Here is a 22,786-nt window from a genome sequence, read left to right on the forward strand (position 1 = left end):
AAAAGAAACATAAAATCCAAGAAAGAAAGAAAAACAAAAAACAAAAAAAATGGACAGATAAGGAACAAAGTAAGGAAGTCTTATAATTCAAACGGGTAGTGCTAAACTGTCAACTTGCAGAAATGTGGTCAGAAAATAAAAATCAGTGATCGTAATTGAGTTAAATGTTTGGTAAAGTTGCATTGTAAAAATTGAACAGTAGAAACGACAGCTCTGTACTTGAGTATGGTAATGACCTTTGATAATGACCAAATAGCCATTCTCAAGATTGGGACTAAACAGCTGTGTCCATATAAGAAAACCACTTGTCTGTGAGACTAACTAGAAAAAGACTTAAATTTTCTAGAGAGCATAAAATTTGGGCTTTGGAGCAATGGAAAAATGTCTTGTGGTCTGTTGAGTACAGATTGAGTCTATTCCAGAGCGATAGGCGCAAAATAGAATTCAAGATAAATACATAGATTGATAAATAGATAGGTGGATATATAGATAATTAGTGGAAAAAGGTCAAATCAAAAAAAGAAAGATTAAAAGAGAAAGGGACGGAGAAGGAGGCAAAGTAGAAAATAAATCCATGATAGATAGATAGATAGATAGATGTAACATAAACATATTGCATTACATGTCATATGCAAGTTAGGACCGAATAAACCCCGCCCATAAAAAAAAATCAATGGGCCGTTCCAGTGGGCGTGTCTATGCCAGTGTCTCAGCGCGTACAGACTCCGGCTCAGTTAAAAGCGCTCTCTAGGGCGGTGGTGTGAACTGCTCTGTACTACAGTGTGTCCTGCCACAAAACGAAGATTTTCGGCACGGTCGCTGATTTATACTGGTCTGTTTTGATCATGTCAGAAAAAACAGTTACTGCATTATTTTTGACGCGGCCGAAGATGCTCTGAAAAGCGAATCGGACCAGCACCGGATTATTTACAGAATTATTTATAAAGAGGAAACAAACTGGATAAAAGAAGCAAGAAGGGAATCTGTCGGAGTCTGTCATCTGTTTTTTTGTTCGTTGTTTGTTTATTGATTATCTGAAATAATCCGAGTTCAGCTCCTGATTTGGAGATTACACTTATTTATTGACTTGTCAGGTTGATAATCCCGGGATTGACTTGTAATCCCGTTTCACACCGTCATGGATCTGATGTGGAAAACTCTGCTCGCGCTGTTTCTCTCCGTGTGCCGACTGAAACTCTCAGTGTCCACGGTTTTAGATTCCATTTACTGGAACACTTCAAACACAAAGTGAGTATTAATCCGGTTTAATTTCAATAGCATAACAAATATATAATAAGGATATATACCCAAAGTTAACCTGATTATAGCATGGGCACAAGTTCATAATAATAATAGATAATAATAATAATAATAATAATTCAGTGAATTCAGATGCATTTGTATTTTTTTCACTGTGGGACTAACAAAAATGTCCAATAATATGTATTAAGTAAATCTAACCCACAAAACTGTAGCACTAAAATATTTGTCATATATCATTATTTATACCAATGTACATGCATTAGGAAGCTTTCGGATGCACTATAATAAGATTAATGATACATATGTATATGATATTCCTGTCATGAGTAGTTTAAAATATCAGATTGTTTTGCAAAGACAGTTTTTGTGGCGGTGAGTGGGTATTATTAACTAAAATACTTTAAACATTCAATGATTTTGAATCCCTTTTTATATAGTAAAATTCATAAAGTGTCACCTACTGAGAAGAATATAACATCAGTTAAAGATTTATAAAATTTAAATAAAGTGATGGAGACATTTCTTTAATACAGTTTAAACACAAATATTCTGGTTTATATCAACCTTCATCTCAACTAGGTTTTAAAAATTAATTAAGAATTACCAGGTGTAGTTATATGAAATTTAGTATGGTGGTCGATTATTTGTTGCGATGTTCAACATGCAGTGTGTCGTTCTCATGGATGCTTGAAAATGTATTGGAATTTTTTTCCCTCTTGCAAATGCCTGTTGAAGACACTAGTCAAGAAGGCACAATATTTCTTTGAATGGAATCCATCAGAACGTTTTATATATGGTACAAAATATTTATGAAATCGTATGATGATTTTTCTAGACTCACACCAGAAATTGAATCATATTGATTTACAATCAATCCCTTATGTCATAAATGACTTTAAGACCACAAATAATGCTTAATGAGTCGGCCAGTATTTGGTTACAAGACATTCATATCACGGGTGCTCCTTAATATTGGCACTTTGCGCCTTCCATTTGGCTGCCTTGGTAAGCAGTGTCCAATTCGGAAGGCCACATAAGGACAGCTGTCTGCTCAGGTTCCTTCTTTTGGGCGAATTGGAAGGTGGCATGGCATGTGTCCTTCGTGGAGAAGGCAGTCCTATAATTCTAGCCATCTGTTTGCTCCATCAAGTGAAATATCCCTAGGTGTCGAGTGTAGAAAAATACTGCGACTGTTTCGTTTTTACGACACTTTTACGACGCGTCATTATGAGGCCAAATAAAGGTTTCAGTAGTTACTTTCTCCATTCTTCTGGCAATGTTTGGTCACAGTGTAAAAAAACCCTTGGAGGTGGCTGCAAGCGTTCCATTTGGGCCCCTAAACTGAATCCATATTTAAGTCCGGATTAAAATAAGCGTTTTTATTAGCCAGAGAAATCCTGCTGCGTAGATTTTTTGGATTAATTTATTTTCCGGTAATTAGGCTGTCAAAAAAAAGTAAGGACGAAAGGGATGGGACTAACCCGGCTTAAGATTGGGATAAAATTTTGTTATTAAAGTAAACCCCCCGAAAATCCCTGCATTCTGTTTTCATGAGCTCCAGGAACTCTTTTATCATGGGGCTTTGGAGACAAAAGCCTCTCAAGGTTCAGAGATCAATCCTTCCACCACCAACTCCCCCTTCCCCCCCTCCTTCTCCACATCGTCAGGTCTGTATAGCGCAGTTAGGATTAAAGCCGCAGGGGGGTGAAGGAGGGGCGCTAACGCTTCCTGACTTCCCAGGGACCCTCAGGAGAGAAAAACCAGCCAGTTTTTGTGTGTGTATGTGTTTCCAGCTCCTGATGGTTTTACGAGGATGCACGTGGTCCTTAAAAAGTGGAAGTCTGTCTACCTTGTTTGTTTTATGGGCTCTTAAAATGTATAAAAAATAGCTTATGACAGGTTTGGAATCTTTTTTTAACACGTCTGCAGTGGGTTACAATTTAACCCCCCCTACCAAATATACATATAAGACACATAAAACATAAATGGCAGTACAGTACAATACACAGAATACAACAGACTAAAAATGATACCTTTCTTAATTTTTCAAAATGTACATACAGTATAATTGTTTGTCTTTGTTAAACAAGGTAAACAAAACTATATATTATGATAAGTATCATGTATAATTATCATTTATATAAATATCACAATCTAATGTTCCAGTCATTACTCACCCCTAGTCAATAAAAAAAAAAACCTTTTTAAATTATATTTTTAAATGTATATTTTATTTTAACCAATTGGTAAAAGACCAATCAATCCAATCAACAACAACAAAAAAAGAATCAAATCAGGGAAATATAGTTTGTGACACATAGCATGCGCTGTCGATTTTGTCCAAAATATAAATTTTTATTCTTTTTTTATTTATTGCTGACTGGAACGTTTTCTTAAAGGATTTTTACTTGTCTCTGGCTTGAAACATTCAGTTGTACGGTTATAGATGAAAACAAAACAAAACCCCCTTAAGGTTCTAAATATAGTCTACCCCTAAAAAGAACACAAAGGGAACGGCAATATAATTGACAATGCCGATACGAACAATATCATGTGTTGATTAAAGTAGAAAGAACAGCCCAATCAATTAAAAACACATGACGGTATAAGCAAACACACTAGTGAAGTACATCTTGCGCCCTCATTGCATAAAATCAAAACCATCGGTTTAAGCAGTAAGCGGCTGAATCACCCCGGCTGAATTAAGCTCGAAGCTAATCGTTCTCTTTAGTCTAGGAAATGCCATCAAAAAGGAAACAGATGTCTGCACGGCATATGGGTGCACTCTTGTGTCACGTTTGCTACATGGAAACGTTTAGGGTGCAATCCACACCTGCGAATCCGAGAAGAAAGGAATGTTAATGGGTTGCACGCTATTTAATAAGAGAACGCGAGAAAGCAAAGGCGACCCCAAAGGATTTATAGGATTGCAAATTCACCCGTTTCTGAAGCTTTTCTATAATTGTTATATGACCACTTTCTAATTCGGTTTAGCACAAAAAGTCTGAATCAGAGGAGGGAAATTGCGTGGCATAATTTGCTGGCTGGTTTACAACACCAGACTTCCTCCTGGAGTAAAACAAAAGCTGGCTTGCTTTGTTTGAAACCACTAGCTCGTAACAACCTCGAGGGTCAGTGCCTTGAGTGGATTCGGGTTAAGCATTCTAATCAGAGTGTACCAAAGCTGTTCTTTAAAGCCCAGTGTTTGGACAGGACTACATTATTCAAACTTATTTGCATTCCTGCCTAACTGATCTAATTGATCAGGTCTATTCTAATTGGAGTCAGATTTCTCAAGAGTGGTTTAGCAGTTCGATGATAAATGTAATGACGTCTCCCAGATCTCTTAAGCTGCATGTCAGTATCAACTCTAGAACCCACTCCTGTATTCTTGTTTATCTAGAACATTCATTTATCCTCAGTTGGGATACTTGTAGTTACACAGCTGATTTAGCTCAATCCCTTTGGTGGACTGGTAGAAAGAGGAGATTTTTTTTTCTTCCACCTACACAGTTTTGAAATTGTATACAGAAACTTGTTGCATCATTCTGGTCCAAGGCGAATTAGTTTTGCCTTGGTTACACCAGGGTTTTTGGGAAAATTGTCCTTGGTTCTTGTTAATATTTGTTCTCCTATCTGCATCATCTTGTGTCGTTTCTAAGAGTTCCCTTCCAGGAAAATGCAGGCACAAATTGTGGTTAGTGCTGACACAAACTATACGCAAGCTAACGTCACTTGTAGTTTGTCGTCTTGGTTTTTCCCTGGCAGTTGTTTAGTGCTTGGAGTAGATACAGACACATGGCCTGGGGAGGACTGAATAAGAAAATGGAGTGCTAATTGACCGATGCCAAATTTCGATTCCAGAGAAAGTGAAATTTCCAGACAAGTGACTGTTTCCCAAGGGGGATATTCACTTGCAGCATTCATATTGGTAGCATTCTAAAATTATTGACAATTTTACCCAAGATGTGACAGTCATTTACTTTAGACCCTTTAACTTTAAGTGGTAAAACTCCTAGAAATAATGATCACCTACATATTTTAATAGAAAAGTGATGGCATCATGATGAGTTATTGTCATTTTCCAGGTTTGTGCCCGGGAAAGGCATCACCTTGTATCCTCAGATTGGGGACAAAATGGACATCGTGTGTCCCCGACTCAGGCCGGGTCAGAGCGCAAACACCCGTATGGAATATTTCCGCGTGCACCTGGTCTCACAGAAACAGCTCGAGAGCTGCTCGGTGGCAAAGGGCAACGTGACGTTGCTGAACTGTGACAAGCCCGACCAAGACGTCAAGTTCACCTTTAAGTTCCAGGAGTTCAGCCCTAACCTATGGGGCCTTGAATTCCTCAAAGGCGAAGACTACTATGTCATCTGTAAGTATTGTTTTATTTGCTGATTTGCTTAAAACATCAATTCTAGCCTAAGATGTTGCCTGCAGGTTGGCAATTAGGAATGATCTGTGGTGTTTAGAGGTTGATCTAGGTGACTAACTGAATACAGGTTAGCTCAGTGTTTTACATGCTAATTTACTTCAGTTCAAGTGGTGATTTTATTTTGTTGTAATAGTTGTGTCTATTAATTATAATAAAACATGGGCAAGTAATAAGACTATTTATTACAATGATTGCACACTGGGTCTAGCAGTGAATCAAGCTTGAAAAATTTGAGGGAGCATGTGTGTGCCCCTTTAGTTTGAATGGGTATGGTGCTCCAGATGGCTTCATCCTGTGGTTCTGGCCCTGAGTGCACTTAGCAAAATAATCCAAGGCTCAGCCTGGTATTTCTGTTGAGCCCCAACCTGTGGGGCCTTGATTTCCTCCAAGCTGAAGACCACCACATCATCCATGCGTAACAAGCCAAATGTGCCTGATTAGACCTACGTCTAACAAATCTGATGATTTGCGATCCAGCGTTTCTTTTGTATGGCTAGGTTTTTAGTCATCCAGACTGTTTTAAATGTCTAGTAGCAACACGACAAAATGATTGGATGTGTTCTTTAATCTTGGAGACGTTTCACCGGCCATCTGCTATTCATCAGATAGTCGTGGGTTCATCAGAAAACGTTCGGATGAGTGGAGAAGCATCTTCAAGGTTGTAACACAATTTAGGTTGATTCTCTAGATGTCTTGACTGTTTCTTTCTTGAAGAATGGCTTCATGCTGCATTTCTGGCTCTGTGCACACTTAGCAAAATAATCCGTGGCTCAGTCTGGAATTTTTGTTCAGCCCTGTGGGGCCTCAAGTTCCTACAAGGCGTAGACTATCACATCATCTGTTCGTAGCAAGTCAAACGCATCTGATTACAGGGTATGTGCGGCGTCTTACACAAGTCTTACATTTAATTGAATTAATTTAAGGCCCCAGAAAGTTTTTAAATCTTTGTTTTCTCCCCTCGAGGTTTTAAATATGTTAGCCCTGTAATGCTGGATGCACCAGAGGTATTCATTTACATTGTTTCACTGGCAAAAATACTCATGTCTTTGGATTACCTGGAGAAGAGGTTACCGTCATGAAAAAATAATCTATTAATATTCAGTAGATATGCATTAAAGTGTTGCAAATATTTTACCGCAGCTTTGACTGGATTTTTTATTTATTCGCCTTGCTTTCCTATCAGTTAGATTATCGTCTCAGGTTTTCCCTTTTTTTTCTGTGTTTTTTTTCTTCTTAATTTTGAATTTTATTTCTAAAGTGTCTTTCCTCAACTTTACTCAGCTTCTTAGATGTTTGAAATTAAATTTCCTCACTTTCCTACATAATACACATGAGCTTTCCTCACTTTCTTAGACGTTACACCTCAACTTTTCATCACTTTTTAGATGGTTTGTCCTAGCATTGCATACTTGGGTGGATATTTCACTTAAACTTCACAAATGTTGTTAGATTTTTTAACTCCGCTGTCCTCAGCTGTCCTCTTTGCTCAGCAATACATCATTTGTTAGATGGTTTCCCTCAGCTTTACTAACCATGTTAGATTGTTAACTAATCTTTCCTGACTTTGTTATATGTTTACTTGCTAGATTTTTACAATCGTAGATTTTCTTCCCATAATGGATGTTTTTATCTCATCCTTCCCCACTTCTTCACTCCATTTTTATGTATATAAACGTTTTCCCCCTTTTGCCACGCTACTTAATTTTCTTTATTATTAAGTAATTTATAATATATTTAAACCATTTCCCTATGTGACAGAAGCTTCTTCATTTCAGAGACAACAACATTAGCACCAGGCAATAATTGCTGTCCTAATGGCCTTAAATTACATTACATTAAAAGAGTAACAAAAAGAGGCTTCAATTTAATTAGCCTAAATCTGTACATCACACACCCACACCAGTCTCTGCGAGCCAAAATACAAAAGCTGCTTCAGGTTTGTGTCAGTTTGAATTGCAGTAGAAGTCATGGGTGACTTGTTCTTCAGTTCTTAGCTGATAAACACCGCGGGTTGAGGAGCATCATCAGGATCATAACACGCCACACCGCTCTTTTCCCGCAGACATATCCAAGGATGGGTTCATCCTGTTTCTGGCTCTGAGTGCACTTAAATTAATCCCAGGCTTACTTTCTATTCCTGCGTAAGAGGAGCCATTGACAAGCATGCTAATATTTATGTTAGCACGTGTGCAAGGCTTGAGCATCTTCTCTAAGCACGTTAATAATCGTCCCACCTTTTAATTCAGTTCAGCTCAATTCGATCTGGCGCATACTAACATTTACGTTAGCAGGTATTCAAGGTTTGTCGTTCTTCCATGAGCATGCTAGCAATTTAGCCAATTCTGTCCAACGATGAATTCAGTCCAGGCTTGCCAAAGCTGCTTGGCTGCATTAAGCTTTTACAAAGAACAGCAATCAGGGTAATTATAATGATTATGATGATTAGCATAGTTATGGGAAACATCTGGGTGGTAGTGAAATGCATAGCATGGTGCATCAAAGAAGCTCCACATCACGATCACTGAGTAAACCTTCGCCATAGTTTACGATATGGTCACGATTTTGACTGGGGTAAAACAAAAAAAAGGCAGACGCAGAAGTTCTGCCCGTTAAACATTTCAAACTTTGAGAAAGTCCACTTCTTCTTTTTTTTTTCACTTCTCCTACGCTCCTCCGTTTTGGAAGCCTGGATTTTGTTGATTGTTCTTTTTTGTTTTTGTGCTGTTTGAGAAACAGCGCATGTCCGCCCTGATGCTGTCTCACCCTGAAAGGAAACATTTGCACGCTCCAAATCTCCAGGTCACATTGACGAGATCTTTTTAGGCAGCTCAGCACTCGGCCTCAGGCCGGGGATATCTGACCTAAATGGTTCTGATGTGTGTGTGTGTGTGTGTGTGTGTGTGTGTGAGAGAGAGGATGTGAGTGATAAGTGATTCGGGAATGGGTGTGTGTGCATGGATGTGCTAGATCCCCAGGTGGGAAGTGTTTTTGGACAGCGTCAGCACAGCCGAGTGTTTAGAAGCGTTTATAAATGCAGTAAATTGTTCATAGCTAAGAATTATAATCGGGCTAAAAGTAGTTACTTCTTCATCTTTTCTGTTTTTTCTCTCTATTTCTTTTAGTTTGTCACTCTCTCTGTCAATAGCAGTATCTCTAATAATTCTTTCTTTCTTTCTTTCTTTCTATGATATCTGGTTTCTACTGCGTGGTTTGTGGTGTCTGTGTGTGTGTGTGTGTCTGTGTGTCTATATATATACAGGAGACTGGGTACTTGAATGAGCTAATGTGAGTGTGTACAGTCGTGTTATCATGCTCTGTGCTTGTTTGTGTTCAGGAGGTGTGTGTGTGTGTGTGTGAGGTGTGTATGGGTTTGGGTACTTGAATGAGGTAAGGTGAGTGTGTGTGTTGTGTCTATTGTCAAGTTGTCATGTTTTGTGCTTGCTTGTGTACAGGAGGTGTGTGTGCGTGTGTGTGTGTGTGTGTGTGTGTGCGAGTAGCTGCAGTTTTGCGCAGGATGCTGCGGCTGCAATCATGGCTACATGTGTTTAGTCTAAATGAGCCTTTACCTCTGGAATGTGTGTCTAATTACACGTTTCCAGCTTGTGTGTGTATACGACAACACGTGCCTCTGACCGAGTGTGTGCTACAAGATGTTTGTACAGTGGTTGAGTGTGTGTGTGTGTGTGTGTGTGATTCAGAATGAGTACATTAGTGTGCTTTGTGTGTTATCCTTCGAGTGTGTGTGTGTGTGTGTGTGTGTGTGTGTGTGTGTGTGTGTGGCAGCTGCATTGCGAGCTCAGTGACTTTGCGGCTGACTGCACAGCCTGAGGCCCTTTGTGTGTGTGTGTGTGTGTGTGTGTGTGTGTGTGTGTGTGTGTGTTTGTGTGTGGGAGTGCCATCGCTCAGGCAGAAGGGTCACATGAACACAAAAGTGAGATTGCTCATAGCAAAGTGGGGCATGTTGGGTGAAAACTCTTCTCTTCTCTTCTCTTCTCTTCTCTTCTCTTCTCTTCTCTTCTTGTCTCTTTTCGTCTCGTCTCTTCTCTTTTATTTCTATTTTTTCTCTTTCCCTTATTTATTAATATATCTCTTAATTCTTTCCTTTCTTTTTGACTGATTTCTGATTCCGTCCCACTTTTCTTTTTTCTCTGTTTCCTCTGTCATTTTTCTTTCTTTTCTTGCAAATAAAATTTTCTATTCATCCCACTCCTTCATCTCACTTTCTCTCCCATTATTTTCTTTATTTTATTTCCTTTCTCTCACCCTTTATTCTTTTTCTTGTTCTTTCTATTGTTTGCTTACTCTATTTCTCCCTGTATTTTTTATCAAATGTCTTTGTTTGTTTGATTCTTTCTATTTTTCTCTCACTCCATTTTCCACTTTTTTTTCTTGGAATTCTTTCACCTCTCTCTCTCTCTCTCTCTCTCTCTCTCTTTCTCTCTCTCTAAATCACAAGAAACAGCATGACAAACACAACAGTGAAACAGTTTTACACTTCATCAAACAACCTGATCACTGCTGTGTGTAAGTGTGTGTGTGTGTGTGTGTGTGTGTGTGTGTGTGTGTGTGTGTGTGTGTGTGTGTGTGTTTCGCAGGTCTCTTTCCGGGTATGCTTTAATGATTTTTTATAACACAACAAACACAGGTTCCTGAAAAGCTCCGGGGGAGTCTCTTCCCTGCCATGCCCTTCACACACACACACACACACACACACACACACACACACACACACACACAGTTTTAGAAAGCCTGCTGAGCAAAGCGAATTTGCTTTCCTATACATCACCAAGCTCATTCCCAGTGCAGAACACGGCCACCAGTTTAGCTTGCTGGCTCTCTCTCTCTCTCTCACACACACACACACTGGCTGGAAAGAACAGGGCGACCAGTTTATCTTCCTGCTCGTAATCGTTTCTCATGTCATTTCTCCTTTCTTTTCTCCTCCAGCTACGTCGAACAGCACGTTAGAAGGTCTGGACAACATGGAGGGCGGCGTGTGCAAAACCAAATCCATGAAGCTGGTGCTCCGAGTGGGACAAAGTGAGTGTCACGTGTCACGTCTCAAACCTGTCCTCAAAGAGGAAAATTGATGGTTTATTATGGAAAAGAAAGCAAAAAAGGTGGGATAAGAAAGTGACAAGACCAGAAAAGGAGAAATGAGGGTAAAACCAAAGATACAAGATGGAAGAATAAGGAGGAAAGAAAGAAAGAAAGAAAGAAAGAGATAAAAAAGAACGGGAAGAAGATGTAAGCACGATGGAAGGAGCCTTGCCAATATGAATATAGATATTTATCTAAAAATATAAAAAATTTGTCATGTTATAAAGCATCTTTGAGTCATAAATCTTGAGAAACGAGAGGCTGATAAAGTGAAATCGAGAAACTAGAAGAAAGATAGCACAGGAGATAAGGACAGAGAGGGTGAGACAGTAAGAAAACAAGACTGATGAAAAAACTAATGAAAAAAAGCAAAGGACAACAAGTGAAAGATAGAAAGAGAGAGAAGCAGAAAAGGGAGGGAAGTGAATCAGACACAAGAATGTACAGTAAGACAAAGACGTGGAAATGCAGATAGACAAGTAGAGCTTTTTTGCGCAACAAGCCCCAGGGTATTTGTGTCCAGGCCCGACACACACACACACACACACACACACACACACACACACACACACACTGTTGTACAGTGCAGTCACGAAGTGGTGCATCACTGTGAACAATAGCTCATATTATCTCATAGTTCATCAGCGATCACCACTTCTGTCTCTCGTTCATGCACACTGTGTGTGTGTGTGTGTGTGTGTGTGCGTAACCCGGCTCTCAGCGTGTAATTGAAATGTCATGTGTAGTCGCCTCCTGTAGCTGCGCCGTCTGTCCTCTTCCTCCTCTTTTAAGCCAATTCATTACATCTCTCCCCCTCGTCCTGGAACCTCCAGCTCCGCTCACTTCCAAAGCGCCGCGGAGAGAAATACAGCATGACTGACGTCTTTTATTCGTTTAGTGTTTAGATCTTCTTCTCACTACAGCAGTTATTGCAACATCTTTATTGAGGCAGTTTGTCGTGTTCATAAATTTTAATCTGTGTGTTTGTGCTTTTCTTCAGGTCCCAGTGACACAGTCTCAGCGAAAGAACTTCCCAAATCATTCGACAGCGACCACCAGAGCACATCGAGCAAAGACAACGACATGCTCAGCAAATCCGGTACGTACGACCGCGCGTCTCAGTTCAGCTTCATAACCCTGACCTCCTGCCCAGAGGACGCAGACTTAATAGCTATCGTGACAGGATATTGATTTTAAAACAGCATTCGATACAAACAGTACTGACGGAAATGAAACCCTGAGGGACTTTTGTTTCTCCCTAAACCGTCAAGAGCATCTATATTTAATATTAACATATGTTTTTTAAATGATTTGGAAGTAATCTTTTTACATCAATGATGACCGAGCTGGTCAAGAGTGGAAAAAGAGAAGAGGGTGTCAGACGTAGAAAACGAGAAAACGTGTAGCGAAAAGTGTAAGAAATCTAAAAGACAAGGCAGAAAGGGGAAGAGGGTCGGATACTGTACGTGAGTTCACATGCACACTCCTGATTGGCTGTTGTATGTATGATTGGCAGGGGACAGTGTATGCCATGCCGCCCACCTCTTGGCCACCCCTCAGTCCACTCTTCTCAGATTCGCACTAGCGTTCTTCAAGGGATATTGCAAATGTTTTTTTCGTTGCATTACTTGAGAGCCCCGTATTACCCGCTCTAACTACAGAACTGGAAAATATGAACCTAATGTGCAAAGTGTCATACTGGAAAAATGCCCAAGTGTATAAAAAACAATCCTAAACAGAACATAAAGATTAAATGCCTCGTAAGCTGAGCTGTGGTATTACGCAGTAACAACCGAAAGTCATTCTACCACGAAAACCACAATCTATGATTTGTCCATAACAGCCGATTTATTTATTTTATTCATGCACATGGCTGTACATTGACAAACTCCTTTTTCTGCCCCCAGAACAAGACGGAAAAAATGGTGAGTCAATGGGCGTGTCCGGCTCTGAGGTAGCCCTGTTCACCGGCGTGGCCTCGGGAGCCTTCGTCTTGGTTGTTCTCATCATCGTGGCGCTGGTGTTGCTGGCACGCCGGCGTCGCCGCAAGAACTCTGCGCAGTGTTCAGCCCCTCTTGCACTGCACCCCATCCCCAAACGCAGCAACAACAACAACGGGTCGGAGCGCAGCGACATCATCTTCCCGCTGCGAGCCTCCGACAGCTACTACTGCCCCCATTACGAGAAGGTGAGCGGGGATTACGGCCACCCGGTTTACATCGTTCAGGAAATGGAGCCCCAGAACCCAGCCAATGTTTATTACAAAGTCTGAAATAATCAGAACCTTTGAGCCTCATCCAAGACTAAAAAGAAGGTCTCAATTGAGAGCTTGATTGCTCAGAATAAATGATACAGAGATAAATGACTCGTGGAATGAAGCCGAGAACCGTTCAGGAGCCCCCAAAAGCCCCAGAATGGTCCGACTCGACATCTGGGTCGGGGAATTACGGCTTCTAAAACATGGACGCCGTGTGATTTGTATCAGTCAGGGAGCAAAAGCTTTGAGGCTGAAAGTGTCGACTGAGAGCTTGTGCTCAAGTTTCAGCCTGGCTGTAGAAAAGAAACATGCTCCTGGCTCACACCAGCGAATCAGAGACAAATGACTCTTGGAACGAAGCGAGGACTTTCTCTCCGCTCTCAAGTCAGCGCTTTAATTCATTATGGCAGACGGAGGTGCTACAGTATCGATTCATGACGGCGTTTCGCTCAGGGAAAGAAAACGGAGCCAAACCCGCACTGACGTATAGATGTTTTTTAAAAATAATCCACAGATTTACATCCTAAAAAAATAAATAAATAAATTACTGCTTCAGGGCAAAAAACTTTAAAGCCACATAATCATTACCTATTCATAGAAGGTTTAGGTTTACTTATCCAAAATTGTTCTCAGGGCAGAAAGAATTATGATTGGGCATCTGCAACAACCAATGAAATGGAAACAATGCAGAAATTGAGGTGTTTTTTTTGTCATCCTTTTTGTTAAAAACAATCTATCCGCACTGCTAGTTATGCAAGTGTTTCTGCAGTTTTTACTTCTAGAGGTTTCAGGAGGATCCTCACTGGATTGTTTTTAGTAAGGAAATCCTCCCGAGGAACAAATGGAAGAACTCTATAGAAAGTTAAATACTTTTGTTTCTCAGCAAAAACCTAACTAGAACATTTTTACCTTGCAAATTCCTGTCACGCGAACTATTATCGCAATTTTTCATTCCACATGCATTGATCGTTACTCAACTCTAAACATCTTGTGATGTTTGGCTACATCCCGTGAAGAAAATGTCTTGTTTTTTTCCTCCCCCGCCCTCAAGTTTGATTTGAAAATCTTCCAAGCAAGTTGAGCAAGCCACAAAGCTAACCTTATAGAAAATAAATCCTCAGAATGACTGAATAAATGAATGAATAAATAAAAGATCCCACCAGATGATCACCAAAGGTTGAGGCAACAAAATAGATTTCTTATTTTGATAGTGTGTTTTAGGTTTTAACTTAAACTATTGGTCTTTTTTCATTAAAAGAAATTTAACTATGAATGAGGGAAAAAAATATCACCGGTAATAACAACAGTAATTCGGAAAATCACTAAACTTGTTTTGTTTAGAACTACATCACGTTAAAAGATTTGACCAAACAATGACTAAAAATGTTGCCTTAAACCTTTTCTGGGCTAAACATCAGGATCATGCTAAAATATTACCTTTTTTGGAGAACTAGCCTTGCTTTTCTGCCCTGAGAAAAGATTTTTCTCAATTAAACCTCCTTCAGGCTATTATCAACATCTCTTACCAGAACCAGAACCTTAAAACTTAGTTCTTTATGGGACAGTATTATATTTGACATTTGAAGAAGCGGAAGGTTATGGGAGCAGATCTTTTGGCGTGTACACCCACAACAATGCTTGAATGTTCAGGAAAAACGAGACCCTTTAAGTCTTATTGAATTTGCATCACCAGCCAGTTTGGTTGTCTGGTAAAGCAGCGTCAGCTGAAGATTGAGTCATAAATTTGGACGCCGGCAGAAGCATGTTGATGGTAAGGCTGCGGGTGAAATGTTTTCTACATCCCATAATGCATATCAGGTTCCTGCTGGTTCTCCTCCATATGTTGTTTCTGCATCAGGTTGTCTTGACACATTTAGCACGATCCTTAGACTGCATGTGGTTCTGGATCTTGCTGCCTCTGGCGTCTTGTCATGTTCTTAATCAGTTCAGAAAAGACATGTCTTCTTTGTTTACCCAGAAATGTAAATACTACCTAAAGGGTTTCTCTCTCTCTCTTTTTTTTGTTGTAATAAATTATGTCTTAAGTTATGTTTTTTCTATAGATCCATAAAAAGGATTGTTTCTTATTTCCATCCCAGACCTGGGGTGTTGATGTCACTGATTTATGAAAGTTTGGAATTTTGTCCCGATGTCATTTCATTGCTCACGCACTGAGAAAATGTTCCACTGCAGCTGAATGAATTATGATTGTTCGATTGAATAGATTCATGATGGTGCTGCTTCTAAAAGGAGCTTTGTTTAAAACAAAAAAATAAAATAATAAAATAAAGCTGATGGCAAAGTGGTTCGGGTTAAAATATTATGATAAGTCTGTGTGTTTTATCATCCGCACATTTACACCTTTTTATTTTAAATTAATTATTCCATTAAAATTAAAATCAATTACATACTACACCTTACATCACATTAACCTAGCGTTGACAATCATTAATTCTCTAATACTAATGCTGTTAATAAGTCATGATAAAAGAATTCAGCTAAAGTTCTAGCTTTTCACTTTAACTATGAATGGAAAATTACTGCTCTAAATTTACCTCAGGTAATCTGTTTATTTCATGTGTTAAGCGCTACTTTAAGAGATATGCTAGCTCCTGTGTTAGACTACTAAATTTATAGTTTATAAATCAGCATCTTTAGAATTTTTCATTTTTTTACATTTGTGAATGATTTTTTTAAATATATATAAATTAGCATACTTACAATGATGCTAATTTGTAGCACCCTATGCATACTATAATGCTAATATACACGAGGCATTCACTCTAAACCTTTAAATTCTTGACTTTATTGCTAGGGTATTGCTAGTAGATAATGATAGTTTTATACTAATGGCAAAAACAAATGATAGTTTATAAGTCAGCTTGTTTAAACTGATGCTAGTTCATGGTTTATCCTGTTTACCATAATGCTAGTTTAAGGATTTTTTTGTTTGTTTGTTTACCTGTATAAGGTAATTCTATTTTTTTTTTTTTTACTTTTGCTATTCTGTAGCTGGTGTCTATAATGCTATCTATTGGATGCTATTATGGGATTTAATATAATACTTCATTCGTGGTTGTATTAGGTGGTGGTTTACTATTATGCTAATTCAGGGAAATATCTTTGTGCTGTAATGCTATTCATAGGTTAGATTCCTTGTAGCTCAGTTTTTAAGCTTTTTATCTATAATGCTAGCTTACCGATTACTTTGATTTTCATCTTTTGCTGAGCATTTTCATTAGCTTTTTCTGATCAGTGAAGACAGCTTCAAAAACAGGATGCGACATTTGGTCTACAGAAGGTGATATCGAGATGTCTCATTCCTGCGCCAACATGTTGAGGGTGTCACAAACAAAGCCATCACACCTTCTGACCTCCAACACATTTCACTGTCCCTGCTGTCTCTGCTGTCACACCTTCACAAGCACCAAAGCTTCACAGGGACAAATTGTGTACACACCCAAACTTTTCCCAAAAGCCCCTGTGTAGATAGAGTCATCTTGAGTCGGGTTAAGACTTAGATTTAGGTTTAAAGTTAGTGATAAGAATGAAGCTAATGATTGGAAAGATGGTGCAAAAAAAAACAAAAAAAAAACGACAAACACCCAAAATCTAAAACAGTCTCAGGGTGCGGTTTATTTCGGCCAAGTGCAGTCATTGATGTTTGGCATTTGGGTTATTATTTAAGGACACCATTGTTTATCCTATTGTTTATACTCATCCATCTCTGTGATAATGTCTGGAAGTGGCTCAAGTTGGTCCCTGCTACAGTAGCTTTCAAAAGAACAAAGTAAGCAAGGACAAAAAAAGGGGATTTTAATATTCCGCCTGTGACGAAGAACAGCCAGGAATATGAAAATATATTGTCATGTCATGGGAGCTGGAAGTATCTTTACGACGTACTCATGCTTTAATGTCAATTCTATTCATACTAAGCATGTCACTTTTAATATAAACTGATACGATATACACAGATCGATCACAACAGTAACGCATTAACATTGATTTATCAATTATATACCAGTAAATTCAATTCAATTCAATTCAATTTTATTTGTATAGCGCTTTTAGCAATTTTCATTGCCGCAAAGCAGCTTTACATAGTCAAAAGAATTATTTAGGTTTGTATGAAATGTGAATTTGTATGAATCAAAACCGGTGTAAACCGGTGACAGAATCATGGACACCCAAGGCTCGTTTATGTTCGTGGAGATCAAAGGCCAGCCTGTTTGGTCTGATTCCACAGAAAAGCCGATGCAGCACAACTCGCTGAAAAAAGTCAACACAATACTGCGCTTAATGTTTTGCACTGTATATTTAAAGAGCTATAGGGTGTGGCTATGCATGTTAACCATTAGTATGATGTAATATGTTTAGTATGATCATAACACGTATTTAGGCTTTGCCTCATTAAGTCTACTTCCTTAAAAAAAAAAAAAAACATTTCTGACAAGATTTTTATAATTGGAAATGATAATAAAAAAAGGGACCTCGAGTTACTTTTTTTCTGACTTACCATTTTACAGCAACACTCACTGTTTGGTGACCGCAAATGCCAGACCTAAAGTCCCAGAATACAATGTACCTATATGAGCTAGCTAACAAACTGTTGACAGCAGTATTAGTATGTAAGCTGAAGCTCTGGAAGCTGATCTGTTTCAGCAGAGGAGGTGAGAGAGAGCTGGACAGGCTGAAGTACTAAAGCACCACTGCATTGCTCTATTTAGGCGGCCATGACATGAAGGTTAAATGCTCCTGCATTTATCATGATCAGACGGTAGACATATGGGATTGTGGGTAATGCAAGTGTAGATGATTTTAATGAAAGATGTACAAATTGATTTTATTTATTATTAGATGAATTATTATTAAAGTTTTTAGGTAACGTGTTAAAATAAGGCTACAGCTTTTTCTCTCTGTAGAAAAAGGTCCTTTAACATGGCAAACAAGTCAAAACAGGACATATATGAGGCCTAGACTACAACATCCGCTTCCGTAAAAGAATTCAAAATCCGTGATGATATTGGTCCCAGTGTCTCATTCCCACTATGTGCTCAGGTGCTATGCCTGTCTTATTTTTTCGTGATCGCTGCTCCTTCGGCAGGATCAGGCAGGAAAGGCAGTGTTTGTGTTACGCAGGGCAGAACAATGGAGCAAAAAGTGTAAAAATGTTCGGCTGCCAAAAGAAACATTTCTGTCACTGCGGAGAGCCACGTCCTGTCCGCTCTTTGTTTGCTTTCATTTCAGCTCCCTTTTATTGCATTAACGAGACTCATTTTTTTCCCTCAATATGCTCGGACATGATCCTAAACTGAAATGCCATCGGAATGAGGCGAAGTGGAGCAAAATGTGGCAGTGTTGATTTTGGAGTTGTGACACGGTGGAATATGCAGCACATGATGAGAAAAAGCCTAGATCAGGTTACATGCTCTTCCTGATTACAGGGCCCTGCTTTAACCTCTTTTGTAGACACACACACACACTCACACACACATACTTGAAGCTGTAGATGTAACACCAAATTATGTGGAATAGGGTAAAGTGTGAAAAGAAGCAAGAACTTGACATGAAAGGAAATGTTAAACCGCAGTTTGCAGGTGAGTACATATGAACCATTAAACAGAGACAGATCTCGTTTAATCTCGGTTCTCTTGGTAATGTTTAGCTAATGTCTCTTGGGGTAATACCTTCAGTTGCCACTCAAAAAGTGATTGTTTTACTATACCAGCACCTCCGAAACGGTTTAATTCTTTTTCAACCGCAGCAAATTTCAGTAAAAATAATTTAAAAAAATGTAACCTATTATTTTAATTTTTTTATTCTAAGTCACATTTAAACGTTTAATGTTGCCGTGCACCTCCGGGGTTCGGATTTTATTTCCTTCTTGAGTCTGTGTGCATGGAGTTTGGTTGTTCTCCCCGTGCATTACCAAAGTGCCCATAGTGTGTGAATGAGCGTGTGAGTGTGATTGCGTGCACTGCGATGGATTGGGAGGGTGTACCAAGTGAGTGAGTCAGCGGGTTACATTTAACATTGTGGAATACAGTACAGTATATGCAACATGTTATAAACATAGGTTCCCTCACCAGTTACCACTTCTTCACTTACTTGATGAAAATAACAAAACAAAACAAGTCCGTCTCAGTCTGTGAGAGTTTTTATTTTTATTTATTTTTTTATAATTGTTCATACAAGTTTCCATAAATGTGATTAATTTAAAATGAAGAAACACCTTGTTTACAGTGATAATAAATATCCAGCAAGGCAGCTGTTGTACTTGGCTTTGTGGATTTAGCTACTCCATTAACATTTCTTCGGTGTTGTGCTACAATAGTTGGTCCATTATAAAAACAATCTATATTTTAGTTTTGCTAATATACTGTATTCTAGCAATCATACATACATTATAACTTTTTTAAATTAAAAGATTTAAGGGAGACAGATAGGGGCCAGATGACCTTTAATTTCTTTAAATACGACAAGTAAAAAAATCAAGAATTGACACTTTGACAGTTTTTTACACCACTTCCAATAGTAAATAATTAACGCCAGGCCTGTTTATAATACCAGTGAAAGAAAAAGTGAAATTGTTAAACTTACTACTAGTTAAACCCTCAAGAACTACACAATACTGTACATACTGCACTTTGCAGGAGCGTAAATTTGTTCCAGATTACTTATAAGTGGAGCTTTTCACCAGGTTGATGAATTTAAGGCCAAAAAATAGAAAAAGTCAGAACTTGAGCTCAGAATGACATCATGGAGATGTTAAAAATCTTTGCGCGTAAACACAGCCATTGAAAGTATGTCATATATTTATGGCGCACTTTAAAAGAAACATTGCAGGATATCGGGCTGGAAATATCAAGGGACATGTTCCTTCTCCATGCAGCTTAGAGATTTACAGTGGGCTGCAGGGAACTCGACTACACTCGATACTTTTTGGTGGATGATTATTGCTCTTTCTTTAAATCTGTGTGACTCAGAGCTCACAGGAAATGGCAACCTTTTGGGAAAAATCGAGACATTATCGTGGCGTTTCCTCTCGGCTGAGGCCCGAAGACTGATATACGGGACCATCGAGGGGGGGGGGGGGGTTGTGGATGGGGCTGAAAAGAGAAAGAAAAGAGGGGGAGGGGATGGGCTATCCATCAACAGGGTGGAGAAAGAAAAGGGGAGGAAGGGTTCGGAGGGCGAGAGTGTTTTTTCTCAGAGGGAGAGCCATATATCATTCCCGAAAAGCTGTCACAGAAGAGTCTGTTAAAATATACTAGAGGACAGAGCGCAGGATTCCTCAAAAGGCCGAGCATAACTCAAACGAAATCACCAGCTACATCTCCACCCACCCTGAACTTTTTTTTTTCATAACAGTTTAAAACACGGGTCTGTGTTCAGGAAGGAACCATAAAGAAGACAAATGTCTTAAAAGGGAAAGTCAGATCCATGAGAAGGGGGTGTTCTGGCTTGTTCCTCACACAAAGCACTGTGGGATATCAGTGAAATCCCTGATGGCTGAAAGTTCTAATGCCCCTTACCCTTGTGCCCTTGGTCAAGGAACTTCTGTTTGGCCTTGTAATTTTTTTCCCTAGGCTTTTCCAGAATCAACCACAATAATGTGGAACAGAGAGTGGATAAGAAATGCTTATTGCTGATCTTTATCAATATTTCATTTTAATGCTATAATATAATAATAAAATTCTGGTTCTACTGTTTACCTTTAGTTGTATGAATAATAACTTCACAAATAAATCATAAAAAATAGTGAAATGCATCAGCCAAGATGTGACTAGGAAGTGATTTGGATGGTAATATACTGTAACTCTGATTTATTTTAATTTCTACAAGCACAAGATTTATGTAACTGTCTTTTGAGGACTGGATTTCACTCCTATGTTCAGATAATCTGCAGCCAAATGCAACCAAGATAACGTTCAAACAATAGTCTTGACATTAGAAAAAGACCAGCAACAGGAGTAGGAAAAAAAAACAGTTTTTGGCAGCTGTTATCTCTCTATTATCTTGTTTACACGACAGATCCTACGCAGTCTTTAAACAAACAGGGGCTTTGCTTATGCTTATCTCACTAAAACAGCAGCTCTCTTGATTTTTTATAGAGCTAAAGTTCTACTTCATCATAGTGCTTGTTTTGCCTTTTGTCACTTAATTGGTCTGTAATGCAAATACCGGCCCCACTTAAAGCACAGATTACTGTTGTCTCTATAGCAACCACAGTGATAATTATAGGTAAATATAGTTAAATTAATTGAAGAAGTCTTGGTATATAAAAATTATAAACCAATAGCAGGTTGGTTCAACTGTAACATTTTCTTTATGACCACTGCGGAAAGTGGCTAGCAACAAACTAGTGACCCATAAAACTAACATCACACAATGTATTAAGTTTGTTTGAATTTTAAGTTATCTATCACTGATCAACACTGCTCCCAAAAGCGAGCATCTCTCCTACCTCCAACTCTGCTTTTTGTCTTTTGTTCAGTGCCACTGTCTCTAAGTCGTAGAGCATCGCTGGTCTCACCACTGTCTTTCATTCTTTCATTCTCGCTGATACCCTTTTACTCTTTACATAACACACCTGACACTTTTCTCCACCCGTTCCAACCTGCCTGTACCCGCCTCTTCACCTCCTTTCCACACTCTTTGTTGCTCTGGATCATTGACCCTAAGTACTTGAAGTCCTGCATCTTCTTTACGTCTGCTCCCCGTATCCTCACTGTTCCACTTAGGTCCTACTCCTTCCCACACATGTATTTTGTCTTGTTCCGGATAACCTTCATTTCTCTGCTTTCCAAAGGATACCTCCACCTCTCAAGATTTTCCTCCACCTGTTCCCTGCTCTCGCTACAAAGCACAATGGCATCTACCATATAATAATAATAATAATAATAATAATAATAATAATAATAATAAAAATAATAATATCTGTAAAAATGACCATTGTTCTAAAAGACCAATCACTGAACACCATTGCATTTAAAAATTAATTACGATTGGTTCCAGTAACCAAGCTTTGAAAACTATGTTCCCAATGACAGCAATCACTAATATTTTCTAAAATCAATCACTAGAAATCTTTGTTCCCAATGACAAATTGCTGATTTTTATTGTTCCACATGACCAATGATCACCAATGTTCCCAATGACCAATCAATCATCTCTATTGTTTCAAATTGTCCATTAATGGTAATCAACATTTCCAAAGACCAATCTGTGTTCCACATAACCACAGTTCACCAATATTCCCAATGACCTGTCAATCATCTTTATTGAGCCCAAATAACTAATCATTTTCCAGTGGTCAATCAATGATCACCAAAGTGATCAATGACCAATCCATGATTACCAATGACATATTATTGATCACACTTGGAATCAAAAAGTTATTAGTGCTGTAATGGCCAATCAATTAACACATTTTTTTAATCACCAGTGCTCCACATGACCAGTCATCATCAATAATCATTATTGGCCCAAATGACCAATCATCATTAATGCTCCAAATGACCAGTTATCATAAATGTTACCAGTGAGCAGTCGATCATCATCAATGTTATTAATGACTAATTGATCATCACTATTAGCAATTGACCAATTATCAATCAATGATCACCACTGTTTCCATTAACCCATCAATAATTACCATCATCCCCAGTGATCGATCAATCAATCAATCAATCAATCAATCAATCAATCAATCAATTAAGACTGTT

General features: G+C 38.7%; 1 protein-coding gene across 1 annotated transcript; it reads left to right on the forward strand.

Annotated features, from left to right (window-relative positions):
* Positions 1-730: 730 nt before the first annotated feature.
* On the forward strand, positions 731-15,355 carry efnb2b (ephrin-B2b). Its single transcript, XM_053477227.1, has 5 exons — positions 731-1,248; positions 5,352-5,641; positions 10,649-10,741; positions 11,802-11,900; positions 12,709-15,355. The coding sequence occupies exons 1-5, from the start codon at positions 1,139-1,141 to the stop codon at positions 13,071-13,073; spliced, it is 957 nt and encodes a 318-aa protein (XP_053333202.1). The 5' UTR covers positions 731-1,138; the 3' UTR covers positions 13,074-15,355.
* The last annotated feature ends 7,431 nt before the right edge of the window (positions 15,356-22,786 follow it).

This window comes from Clarias gariepinus, chromosome 18 (genome assembly GCF_024256425.1).
Source record: "Clarias gariepinus isolate MV-2021 ecotype Netherlands chromosome 18, CGAR_prim_01v2, whole genome shotgun sequence".
In the NCBI taxonomy this organism is placed as follows: Eukaryota; Metazoa; Chordata; class Actinopteri; order Siluriformes; family Clariidae; genus Clarias; species Clarias gariepinus.